At 39.5% G+C, this 12,368-nt stretch overlaps 1 protein-coding gene across 2 annotated transcripts in view; it reads left to right on the top strand.

The window, feature by feature from the left end:
* Positions 1-12,368, top strand: part of HMGCL (3-hydroxy-3-methylglutaryl-CoA lyase) — a 17,972-nt gene extending 5,604 nt beyond the window's left edge. For both annotated transcript variants that reach the window (XM_083183176.1, XM_083183175.1), the window contains exons 3-9: positions 1,355-1,462; positions 2,700-2,795; positions 3,792-3,940; positions 5,638-5,701; positions 6,733-6,921; positions 10,330-10,455; positions 11,248-12,368. In XM_083183176.1, the coding sequence (XP_083039302.1) occupies positions 1,355-1,462; positions 2,700-2,795; positions 3,792-3,940; positions 5,638-5,701; positions 6,733-6,921; positions 10,330-10,455; positions 11,248-11,349 (834 nt within the window). In that variant the 3' untranslated portion in view covers positions 11,350-12,368. The remainder of the gene's footprint in view (positions 1-1,354; positions 1,463-2,699; positions 2,796-3,791; positions 3,941-5,637; positions 5,702-6,732; positions 6,922-10,329; positions 10,456-11,247) is intronic.

The following is a 12,368-nucleotide window of genomic DNA, read 5'->3' as shown; positions in this document are numbered from 1 at the left end:
GCACGTGTATTTTTCATGGAATACGCCTCCTCCATCTCAGGGAACCTCCCCCATCATCCCGCAACCTCAGACCACACGGACATTTTTCCGTGCAAAAGCAGGGATCTGGGCGGGCAGCTGACATCCGGCGATGTCCTATGTCCGCCCCCTACACGTGCATCACGACTGCATTACCATACGTACGCCCAGCGTTTGCATGGGAACGCCCATGAAACGCGGGGCGTATGCATATGGTAATGAGCCCAAATAGCCCTTCACGCCCCTCTCCACCCCCTGATCGTAGTGTTCACATTTCATGCGGAATTTGGCCGTACGCCCCGCTCGCACATGCGCAGAGACGCCTCTGCACATGCGCAGACACAAAACATCGGCGGCACGAACGCACGCGGATATTACCGCACCAACCAGAATAAGGGCCTAGGAGAGAAGTCCGATTACACCAGCAGGACTCACCGTGTTGTCTGAGGTTACCAGATCTGCTAGGTATTCAATGTTTCATCCTCAAATGGTGGACTGGTAATCATAACACTCCTGTGAGCTTATTCCTTCCAGTGAAAAGCTTTTTCAGAGACAGCCTTTGTGGACACTATGAAGCCCCGTACACACGGGGGGAGATTTATTGCCCAGCAATATATTGCTAGCAATATATTCCTGAGCAATATATTGCCCAGTGTCTCCTTTGCATCAGCGACCAGAGATGGTCGCTGATGAAAAGGACCTCTGCTGGGGGAGCCGCAGAGGTAATTAGCTGGTCGCAGGAGCGATTACAATGGGGCAGAAAACGGGAGCGCGCACCCGGCGATTTATCGCTGGTGCGCACTCCAATCACTGGCAATATGGTCGCCTGCGACCATATTTCCAGCGATTTATAGCCCCTTTCGCCCCCGTGTGTACACAGCATAAGAACAGACTGACACTGTCCATAATATATTCTCATTTAAACATTAAGAGCTTTATGAGGTTCTTCATCATATTCATTTTATTATAATGTTTTATCAATATGAATATAAATATTTCTTAATATGGGATTATTTTAAAATTGTATATAGTGTGGCAGGGACAGCGTACTTCCACATGAGGGTAATGTGGAAGATCCAGTCCAGGATTTAAAGCAGCAGCAGGGCTAGGGAGACACACAATCGTCTGGAAAAACTCCTGCAAATTTGACTATAATTATGTCCCTTCTTCTGTACAGATCAGGGCACGGATTCATATCTTCAGTACTCAAATTGTACTTAAAACAATGTACCTATATTAACCCTTTCTTGTATTCATGTTTTCAGGGAAGTTATGTGTATGTTAATATTTTCCATGTGGTGTGGTTTTAAACAGGTTTATTTTCCATATCTTACAGAACATTGTTCCAACTGAAGTAAAAATTCATCTCATTAACATGTTATCTGAGTCTGGATTGCAAGCAATAGAGGCCACCAGCTTTGTGTCTCCAAAATGGGTTCCACAGGTACTTTATGATATTTGATTGAAGAAAGTTATCTTTTTAAGACCTTTACTTTGCAATCTTGTAAGGGCCTACACTATAGCCCCGTACACACGGGGAGATATATTGCTCAGCAATATATTGCTAGCAATACATTGCTGAGCAATATATTGCTCAGTATCTCCTTTTCATCAGCGACCAGAGATGGTCGCTGATGAAAGGGAACCTCTGCCAGCGGTGCCGCAGAGGTAGTTAGCTGGTCGCAGGAGCAAGCTCCTGCGACCAGCGATTACAATGGGGCTGAAAACGGGAGCGCGCACCCGGCGATTTATCGCCGGGGCACACTTCCATCACTGGCAATATGGTCGCCTGCGACCATATTCCCAGCGATTATAGCCCCTATCGCCCCCGTGTGTACACAGCTTATTTGTGAGTGTTGCTAATTTAAATTGTTTGTTCTATAGGGCTCTACTGTATGTATTTGCAGTTGGATTTCATGTGCATGACTTCAATAGGTAAACAGTAATACCATAATATACAGAAGTGAAATAGGAAGGGTACAATGTCTTTATAAAGATAAAGAATAAAATTGATCGTATGTGGCTCAGACACTGGTCACAAATAATGTGTGTTCTGATTCTCAGATTTGACCTTTAGGACAGAAACGTATTTATTATTTTGGCAACTGACTTGTAATTAACAGATTATTATGGGGGTTATTCTGGTTCACTCCTTATGGCAAATTCCTTCTCAAATGGACAAAACCATGTGCACTGCAGGTGGGGTAGATGTTATTTGTGCAGAGAGAGTTAGATTTGGGTGGGGTTTTACTTTAAAGTGAGATCTATATTGCAGTGTAAAAATAAAGCAGTCAGTATTTTCCCTGCACAGAAACAAAATAACTCACCCTAATTCTCTCTGCACATTTTACATCTCCCCCCCCCCCCCCTTAATGCACATGGTTTTGTCCATTTGAGAAGTGATCTCCTAAAAACCTGCATTTATTGGCACCTGGTGATGAGTATTGCATACCAAATGTATAATATTACAACTGATAATTAATGGGTTTTTTTTTTCAGAGGTTAGCTGCTGAATATTGTAATTCATTGTTCTCATATGTGTTAAACACAGATTATTGTGTGGCATTTATTATTATTATTTATTAGTCAATAGACTAAGAGAATTGTGTTTTCTGCTCAGAGGTGTCAGACATGCCAGAAATGCCATTGCATTCAATGAATATGTTTTCTATTCTAATTAGATGGCAGATCATATCACGGTCATGCAGGGAATAAAGAAATTCCCCAGTGTCAGCTATCCTGTACTGACTCCGAACCTAACTGGATTCCAGGCAGCAGTAAGTACTGCATCACTTTTCAGAAAGGAATGAGCATTACTGTAGTAAGTGTTTGATCATGATATCGTTGGGGGATTAACACAAAACAATTTCCAGAAATGATTTTAGCTGCTACCTAATTTCCCTTTTACTGTATATGACTTTGCATCTACACACGGCTATTCCTGTAGACTACTGCTTTTTCAGATACTTTCTTGAATTGTTATGTATATTGCAGAAAAATAGGCTTCTTTGCATTTCACATGTATAGTTGATTACTCATAAAGTTAACAACTGCCATAGGGGAAAACCAATGTGTGCATAGACAAAACAGTATAATATGTAATATTGTCATCTAGCGGTATGTGGATACAATACTATAGTCTGCATTGTTGGATTTCTCTGTGTGCCTGTTAATGAAGTATACGTTTCTTATGGATTCTGTCTTATACTGAATACCTTCTTGCTATTGGATGTTGTTCCCTATTACTGTAACATTATGCATGATTACAAAGCCATTTACTGTGTCTATGTACACCCTTGATGGCTAACCTTGACACTCCAGAGGTTTTTAAACTACACATCCCAGCATGCTCTGCTTCAGTTTTGCTATTTTAGCCATGTTAAATCTGATGCAGAGCATGCTGGGATGTGTAGTTCAACAACAGCTGGAGTGTCAAGGTTAGCCATCAAGGATCTACACAGTGGTCATCACATCTAGCCATTATCCAATGCTGACCACACACAAGGTGACATACCTGTTGCACATGAGCACACAAGGAAGGCCAAATAACACAGGTCTGTTAGCTTGGTGTTAAAGTGACCTTTCTTTTCTTGCTAGCTGATGACCCCTGACATACTTCGTGCTGTTGTGGGTGATCAGCTGCTGTAGCTGATAGAATTCCTGATTGGCACAAACCTAATATACACTTGAATTGGCATACACATCTGTGGACAGAAAATGTTGTTTTTTTTTTGCATAGATCTATAGCTTATTGTTCTGTGTGTCCTTGTCAGGTTGAATGTGGTGCCAAAGAAGTGGCAATATTTGGTGCAGCTTCAGAGCTCTTCAGCAAGAAGAATATTAACTGCAGCATAGAGGAGAGCCTGCAGAGATTCAAGGCAGTAACCGCAGCAGCTAAAGAAGCCAGCATTCCTGTACGAGGGTGAGGGCAATAAAACTTTTCATTTTACATTCATGGAATTTTCCATCTTCACTTTACTATACTACCCTGATATTTTTTTGGGAGAAATCTAAAGCCTTACCTTAGCCCAAACTTGTAAAAGTGATATAAAGCAGTGGCTCTCCACCTCGACCCTCAAGTACCCCCAACAGTTCAGGTTTTCCATGTCTCCGCACAGAATCACAAGGGAAATAATTACTTCACCTGAGAATCTTTTAAAATGTGTCAGTGAGTAATGAGTGCACCTGCTTAGTGACCTAGAAAACATGAACTGTTAGTGGTCACTGAGAACTAAGGTTGAGAACCACTGATATAAAGTATGTTCTCTGAGCCATGCAGCTATGGATAGGCCAGAGACACCACCATGCCTCTAGTGCACAATTACTCTGCTGGTATAATGTTGTAAAGGAAGATATCTGATGTATGGACTCGCCATAACTTAGTTTACACTAACATTTATGTCCTTTAAACGTAATGGGTGAGTGTATTTTCTAAACATCATATCATTGTAAGAATAATGAGCCAGATGTACTAATATTCAATAGTGATAAAATGGAGAGTGATAAACAACCAACCAATCAGCTCCTGTCTGACATTTTTCAAACACAGCCTGTAACATGACAGGTAGGAGCTGATTGGCTAGTTGTTTATCACTCTCTGTTTTATCACACTTTAAGCTTCGTGCATCTGTCCCAATATCTGTTAAAGTACAATAGCCTGTCCCATTTCTAACATGCATGAGCAGTGGGACCCTGGAGGTGCGCCTCCTCACTATCCCCCACTGTAGTGAACCGCTGGATAGACCTGGACTGATTACAACCCTGCACTGGGCAGGGGTAAGTATATACAATGGGGATTTGGCAGAATGGGGCCTAGCAGTGGGTAGAACACTGACAGTATATGCCCCAGCCCAATATAGTAATTTTAATAACTCACATTGATCGTTTGAAAAGTAACAAAAAAAAAGAAAAAGATTTTATTCCCACCAAGTTTGCAGTCTCCCATGAATCACATTAATTTGATATATGTGAATCTCATTCACCACAATATTTCTCATGGACCCAATGTAGTTACTTAGGCTGAAGTTAGAGTAATTCAGTGGATTGTTGAATAGACAAATGCACTGAAAGCAGCAATAATTCACCATCTGAGACCGATTTGTACACTTTTGCACATGAAACTGCGATCACATCAAATCGCAGTTCCAGTGCTGGCCAGGAATGGCAACGCAGCATTTTGTGTGTACGATCCGGACACTGTAAGCATGTCTGGACTGCTCGTGGGGAGGGCCACAGTGGCTGCATGATGTCACACTCAGGCACTATGACCCAAAACATGGCTAGCCTGCACCTGGCTTCACAGCTTTGGTGCCGGGAGGCCTTGCCTTATTCTGGGCGCTTTCTCCCCTACAAATCTGCTTTCTTTTACAACCATTTGAATTGCTTATTCTGCCTTTTACCTTCCAGAGCTTACAGGGCTCAATATTTAACATGCAAAATTAACCATGCTTTTTGTCTTGTTGCAGAGCAGATTTAGTATGATCTAATGTTGTTTTCGTCAATGTCTTTAATAGAATATCGCTAATACTAAAATGCTTTTACCTTCTGCTTTTGAATTAAATAAAACTGGTTGCACAGATGTAGGATCCTGAAATATATATATATATGGTGCCATTTCAGATATGTGTCTTGTGTTCTGGGGTGTCCCTATCAGGGAAAAGTATCTCCAAGTAAAGTAGCTGAGGTAAGTTCCCTTATTGTACTTTATATAAAGTTGATGTGTTGCAGTATACTTTTCATGACTAAAGGAAATGGTGGAGATGTTTCAAGCAGTGGAAAGGGTGGAGAAGTAGACGGGTGCAAATGTTTCCTTCTGCAACCTTTCATCTTTGAGGTAGCATTTATCAAATACACTGTATAAAATCATAGGTAGAAGCTGATTGGTTGTTGTGGGCAATGTCTCCACCTGTCCAAGTCTCGACTCTTCACTGCTTGATACATCATCTGTGTCCAGGAAACCGTTCTTGTGCATTTCTTGGTGATAATGAGCTAGAGAATGCATTTGTGGATGAGGAGCCTAATTCAGCATGGATCGCTTATTAGGGAATTCCCACTTGAGTGATTATCTAACAATTCCACATGCATACTGTTTTTCAATTGGACATGCGCAAGCAACTGAAAATGCGTATGGATTGTAAATGCAATGTAGCTGCAGTGTGACTGACAGGAAGCCGACATTTGGGGGCGGAAACCTGACATTTTTTGATTGTATTTGAAAAGACACAGACGTGCCCGTGCACTCTACCAAACTGATCATGCTGTACTTAATTACGTCAATAAATAGTTTCCTTTGTGGTATTATACAATTGTCGTATAGTTTCAGGTTGGCATTAAAAAATTGTATAAAATTGCTAGCACTGTAATACAGTTAGTACATATAAAGAAAAGTGAAATGAGTGACAACATAACGAAATTAACTCCACATGTATAATGTTTAGCTCCTGTGCTGTATTACTATTGTTACTCTAGGTTCCATTTACAGTACACATGATTAGAATACATTGGATAACACAGGTGACCGTATCTTCACAACTAACAATTATTTCAATAGTGCATGAGGCTTACCAAGAAACAGCACAGCATACTTTGGGCATGCAATACATACTTTTACCAAGTGTGTCAGAATCATTCCATTTCATGTCAGCGATGCCTATTGTCACCTTATGTACATAATATACATCATGTGAATGATCTCACTTTCTCCTTTATCATCAGGTGGCACACAAGATGTTCTCCATGGGTTGCTATGAGATATCGCTGGGAGATACTATTGGCGTTGGGACACCAGGCAGTATGCGCGACATGTTGACTGCTGTGCTGGATGTTATTCCTGCCAAAGCCCTCGCTGTTCACTGTCATGATACATATGGGCAGGCTTTGGCAAACATACTTGTAGCCTTGCAGGTAATAGATGTAGTAGTTGTACTGTAAAGAAAATAGATACAATCCTACTCTTTTCCTTTGTCCTATTTTGTAAATATATATTATATATAATATTTATTTTTAATAGCCCATTATGCAAATATTATCCAAAGAATAAAGGACCTATGTTTAATTTGAATTTCCCAAAATTCATTTCTCTTTTTGCATATCATTCTTGGAATGTAGCCAGGAAATTTCTGTAATTTCTACTAATTAATTTCTCAATTTAACAAATTCATATGCTAGCATCTTTCTATTAACAAACCTGTTATTTTCTTTATGTTCTGACACTTGTATAAAAATACAGTTTTTATATAAATTTAAATATTATGCAATAATCAACTTTAAACTGTGAAAAAAATGTACCTTACTAATGAGTTGGAGGCCTGGTAACCTCTTGTTGTACAGATTGTGTAGCTGCTCGCACAGTTGTAGTAAGGTACAAACAAATAGCCTAATTTCTAAGTACAAATGTACCTGGTAGAGCAGTTGTTCCCAAGCTGTGTGCTGTAGCAACCTGGGGGTGCCTTGTGTTGGTGGCCCAGGACCTATGGCAATTCTTTATAGTCAATAGGATAGGCAAGCAAGTGATTGTGGCTTCCAATTAAAAAATGTGGACAAAAACTTAAGCAGTACGGATGGTGTAATGGTTAGCATTACTGCCTCACAGCCCTGAGGTCATGGTTTCCATTCCCACCATGGCCCTAACTGTGCGGAGTTTGTATATCCTCCCCGTACTTGTGTGGGTTTCCTCTGGGTACTCCGGTTTCCTCCCACAATCCCAAAATATACTGGTAGGCTAATTGGCTCCCTATAAATTAAACCTAGAGTGTGTGTGTTTACGTGTGTTAACATGTGGTAGGGAATATAGATTGTAAGCTCCACTGGGGCATGGACTGATGTGAATATTCAAATATTTTCTCTATAAAGTGCTGTGGAATGTGTGAGCTATATAAGAAATTGTTAATAAATAAATAAAACTAAACAAATCCTGTCCCTCACCACATAGTTAAACAAAAGGTTGACTTATGACCCCATTTCACTTAATGTATTATTGTTTTTTAAATTAATCTACAGTATAAGAAACTTTTGACCTAGGGGCATAGTGAAAATAGCGATGCTCTACGGCACCCTGATTCAAAAAAGTTTGAGAACCACTGTCCTAGAGTGACTGTGGGTCCACTTTAAAAACACACTGTTGGTTCAACTTTAAAGGCTTCGTATGCTTGATGTTGGTAATATAGGTCCATAGTCCATGTGAAGCAATCTACAAATTTTTATCCGGTGATCTGAATTGCTGACTTAGGGGGTGATTCAGTAAGGATTGGAATGGTCGAGGTTCGCCACAATTGCAGCGAGGCCGCTGTATATAGTGGTGAGCATTGATGGTCGCACTCGCTGTTTCCACCTCTCTGAGAAGATCCTGTGAGGTCGAAACGGTTTGTGAGGGGGGGGGGGGGGGGGGGGGCAGTTGAATAATGTTCGCAAGCTATCGGCACTGCTTGCTGTCATAGCTCATTTAAACAGCATTGACTATACCCCATAGTCTAATGTGTCCCCAGCTTTAGATCAGTAGTAGGCAAAGTAATGAAAACACTATTAAAGAGAGGGTAGTGGAATATCTTAAATTCAAACAACTTTCCTCTGTGACTAAAATAATAGATCAAGGAGGGGTCATGGTTGGATAATATCTAGACTTTAATAAGGCTTTTGACACTGTCCCACATTGCAGACTGCTAAATAAACTCGAAAGCGTGGGATTGGATTATAAAATCGTTATATCTATTAGAATCTGGTTACAGGATAGGAAACAGTTGTAGTAAATGGAATGCCGTGTGGGGAGGGAAATGTTACCAGTGGAGTACACCATGGATCTGTACCACAGTTCTTTACAAATGTATTATGTACTGGACCACAGTTCTTTACAAATGTATTATGTATTGAATGGAAAGTTTGACTTTTTTGCAGATAACACACATGCAAAAGGTTGAGTAACAGGGAAGGGGGGAGAATGGAAAAAACTGTGCACCTGCTTTTACTGTAGGTACAATGCATAAATAGATACCACAATAATAGTTGTCCAAGCTTAAGAGTGTTAGTGGACACTGACTCACGTGGAGGTGCTCCCCTGAGAGTCTATATATGTAGAAAGAAAGAATTGCACTCTGTTTTTCTGGGGGCACTCTTTAGTATATAAAATTTAACTTTTATTTGATATGCGTTAAAGCTGGAAAGCTGTTCCAGACAAATATCATTGAAAGCCTGCAAAAATATGAGTATACAGTAAGCATGTCAATAAATCAAATACAGGATTTCCTAAGGATATGAATCCAATACTGTATCTCCTGATATTTGACATGCAGTGAATCACCCTCTATAAATTTTCTAGAATCAATTTCTAGAAAAACCTGTTTTACATTGACTGCTTGGAAACTTTGTCACATATTAAAGAATTGTATTAAGTAAACAATTAAGTACCAGTATATGGTCAGCTGATATGATTATACGGCTAGCTGGTGTGTACTGGTATGTATAATGTACAGGTACCACCAAGGGGTTTAACGAAGTATAGCAGGGAAACATTCTTCACAGGAAGAGAAGTATTGGAGGGATGCAGGTTCATGGGGAAATTAAAGGAAAAGTTACTTCATAGAAAGGGTAGTGTATAAGTGGAATAGCCTCCCATCAGAGGTGGTAGAGGCCAGGACAGTATAGCAATTTAAACATGCCTGGGATGGACCTATGGATAGCCTTACAAAGATCTAAGGTTCATAAAGGTTTGAGATTGTGTAAAGGATAAAAAAAGGGCAGACTAGATGGGCCAAGTGGTTCTTATCTGCCATTAAATTCTATGTTTCTCTGTTATGTTTTTAAGGGGAAGAGTGGTGGTGTAGCTCATAGTCATCAATTAGATTCTAGATCTTATTTTATAGTTTGTATTCGAAAAATCATAGTAAGAATCTGTATGGTTGCTATGGGAAACACCTCCACTTGTTCTCTTTAAGCTGGTCATACATCTAAAGATTTATTGTCAGATTGGGCTGGTTGGAACAAAAACCATGAATGACAGTTTCAGTTTTCCAACATTTCCAAACAAATGGTCAACTGTCATTTGTGCTCATCTATTACCAGGTTTTTGTTCCAACCAGTGAGATTGGACAATAAATCTGGTAGCGGTATGGCCAAATCTTTAAATATATGTAACCTCTGGGGTCCAAGTATAGACTACACACAACAAGTTCAGAATTGCCAAGTGCCTATTATAGTACGTTTATTTTATTTTTGTATATTCTGTATTTTAATTATTTAAACCACTTCTATAATGTTTTAAGTTTATATTTCTCATGTTTGTTGTTGCTCTAATGGTCAATTTTGCTCCATCCCTGCCAGATGGGAGTGCAGGTGGTGGATTCCTCTATTGCAGGCTTAGGTGGATGTCCTTATGCACAAGGAGCTTCTGGGAATGTGGCTACTGAAGATGTTGCTTACATGCTAGAAGGCCTTGGCATTCATACAGTATGTACCAGTTGCCTTTTATTATGTGATAGCTTAATGCTCACTGTATTCATTGTACTGTAGCTACACTTAAGTAGTCATTTTCTTAAACAAGGACATTTAATTTGTTGTCTCTAATACAAGATGAGTAGATATACAGTCAGATGGACAATGACCCGAAGCATACGGCAAGAGCAACCAACAAGTTTTTTTAAGGCAAATAAGTAGAATGTTATGCAATAGCCAAGTCAATCACCTGACCTAAAGACATTTGCAGTAGAGGCCTGGTAGAGCATCACCCAGGATGCAACTCAGCATCTGGTGATGTCTATGCATTCCAGACTTCAGGATGTAATTGACTGCAAAAGATTTGCAACAAAGTATTAAAGGGTTAAAGTTTGATTTAGGATTGTTTAGTTTGTCTCATTCCTTTTTGGTCCCTTTAAAAAGTGGGAGGCACATATAGAAACCATTGTAATTCCTACACCCTTTACCTGATTTGGATGTAAATACCCTTAAGTTAAAGCACATCTTGTTTGGTTCACTTCGAACACTTTGTGGTGGTGTATATAGGCCAAAATAAGAGAATTGTGTCGCTGTCCCAATATTTATGGACCTGACTAACTAAGGAATGTAGTTCAGCAATTAACATATATGGACTGAACATGGTATACTGTATATCTGGCAAAACTGTGGCAAGGCATGATGGGACTTTTAGTTTCACAACAGCTGGAGGGCCATAGTTTGGACATGCCTGCTGTATATGATAACTGTAATGTTGTTAATGTTTTCTTTTTCTTTTTTATGTTACAGGGTGTTGACTTAAAGAAGCTAACTGAAGCTGGTGCTTTTATCTGCAAAGCTCTGGGAAGGAGAAGCAACTCTAAAGTGGCACAAGCAATGTGCAAACTATGATTAGCAGGACACCCATAAGGTGCATAGAACCAAGACGGTAATCTCCTCTGCATTGCAGATCTGGGTGTAGAGTGGATCAGCTGCCATCTCGGAGGAAGGGACAGATGTTTAATTATAAGAAAAGTGCCTGTCTTTTTTTTTTTACAAGCTTGTTTATTTTCAAGATCTAACTCGACAGGATAATGTCTACATGACAATAATTAGACTGTAATTGTTCCTGAATGTGCAAATAAGAAATGTTCCCACTGGACGTCCTATCTGTGGTCCTATCATGGAGTGAAGTATGCTTGGACAAGTATAGCTAATGTTCAGAAGTGTTTGCAATAGGCAAGATAAGGTTTTTATGTTTTAGTAGATTATTGAATTACAGTCAAACTAAATGTGTCTTGCATAGGTTAGTATATGTGAAATTATCATTGCTTTGCATTGTTTATTGAAAAATGTGTTGAACCAAAATGATTCTCTACTGTCAGTTAGGGTTTGGCCAAGCCAACTCTTCCGCTTGTCTTCCATCTGTAATTGTATGATCTGCATGCAAATAGAAGAAGCATTTTTAAAAACACAGGACATCCCGAATATTTTTGGAATATGTATAAGTCATTTTTTTCATTCTATTACAGAAATAATGGTTTATAGAAAGTGAGGTCAGAGATGCATTGTGCTTGTGTTTAAAGCCAAGTGGATGCAAATACCGTTCAAATGATCACTGTCATAGGACAATTTTTTTAAATAAAAAAAATCAATCCGCTGTCTTCCTAGTAATGCTGTATAGATGAGACCAATGTTATAAATGCTGTAACAGTGTGTATCGTGTACAATAAATGTACAACATAACTATTTTCCCTTTGTTGCAACAATGTGCAGGAAGAATTTCATTTATAAATCATTAGAAGTTGTAGGCATTTCCCTAGACCAAAACAAACACACTGGCTACTACTTATGGAAGTCAATTTTAATTGAACATCTTTTCCATATTGTCATTTCAGTTCTTAAATGAGCATTACAAAAAGTAACTTGAA

This window comes from Crinia signifera, chromosome 4, assembly GCF_055691185.1.
Source record: "Crinia signifera chromosome 4, ASM5569118v1, whole genome shotgun sequence".
Taxonomy (NCBI): domain Eukaryota; kingdom Metazoa; phylum Chordata; class Amphibia; order Anura; family Myobatrachidae; genus Crinia; species Crinia signifera.
The sequence above is the reverse complement of the archived record's forward strand: the minus strand, read 5'-3'. Positions and strand labels throughout refer to the sequence as shown.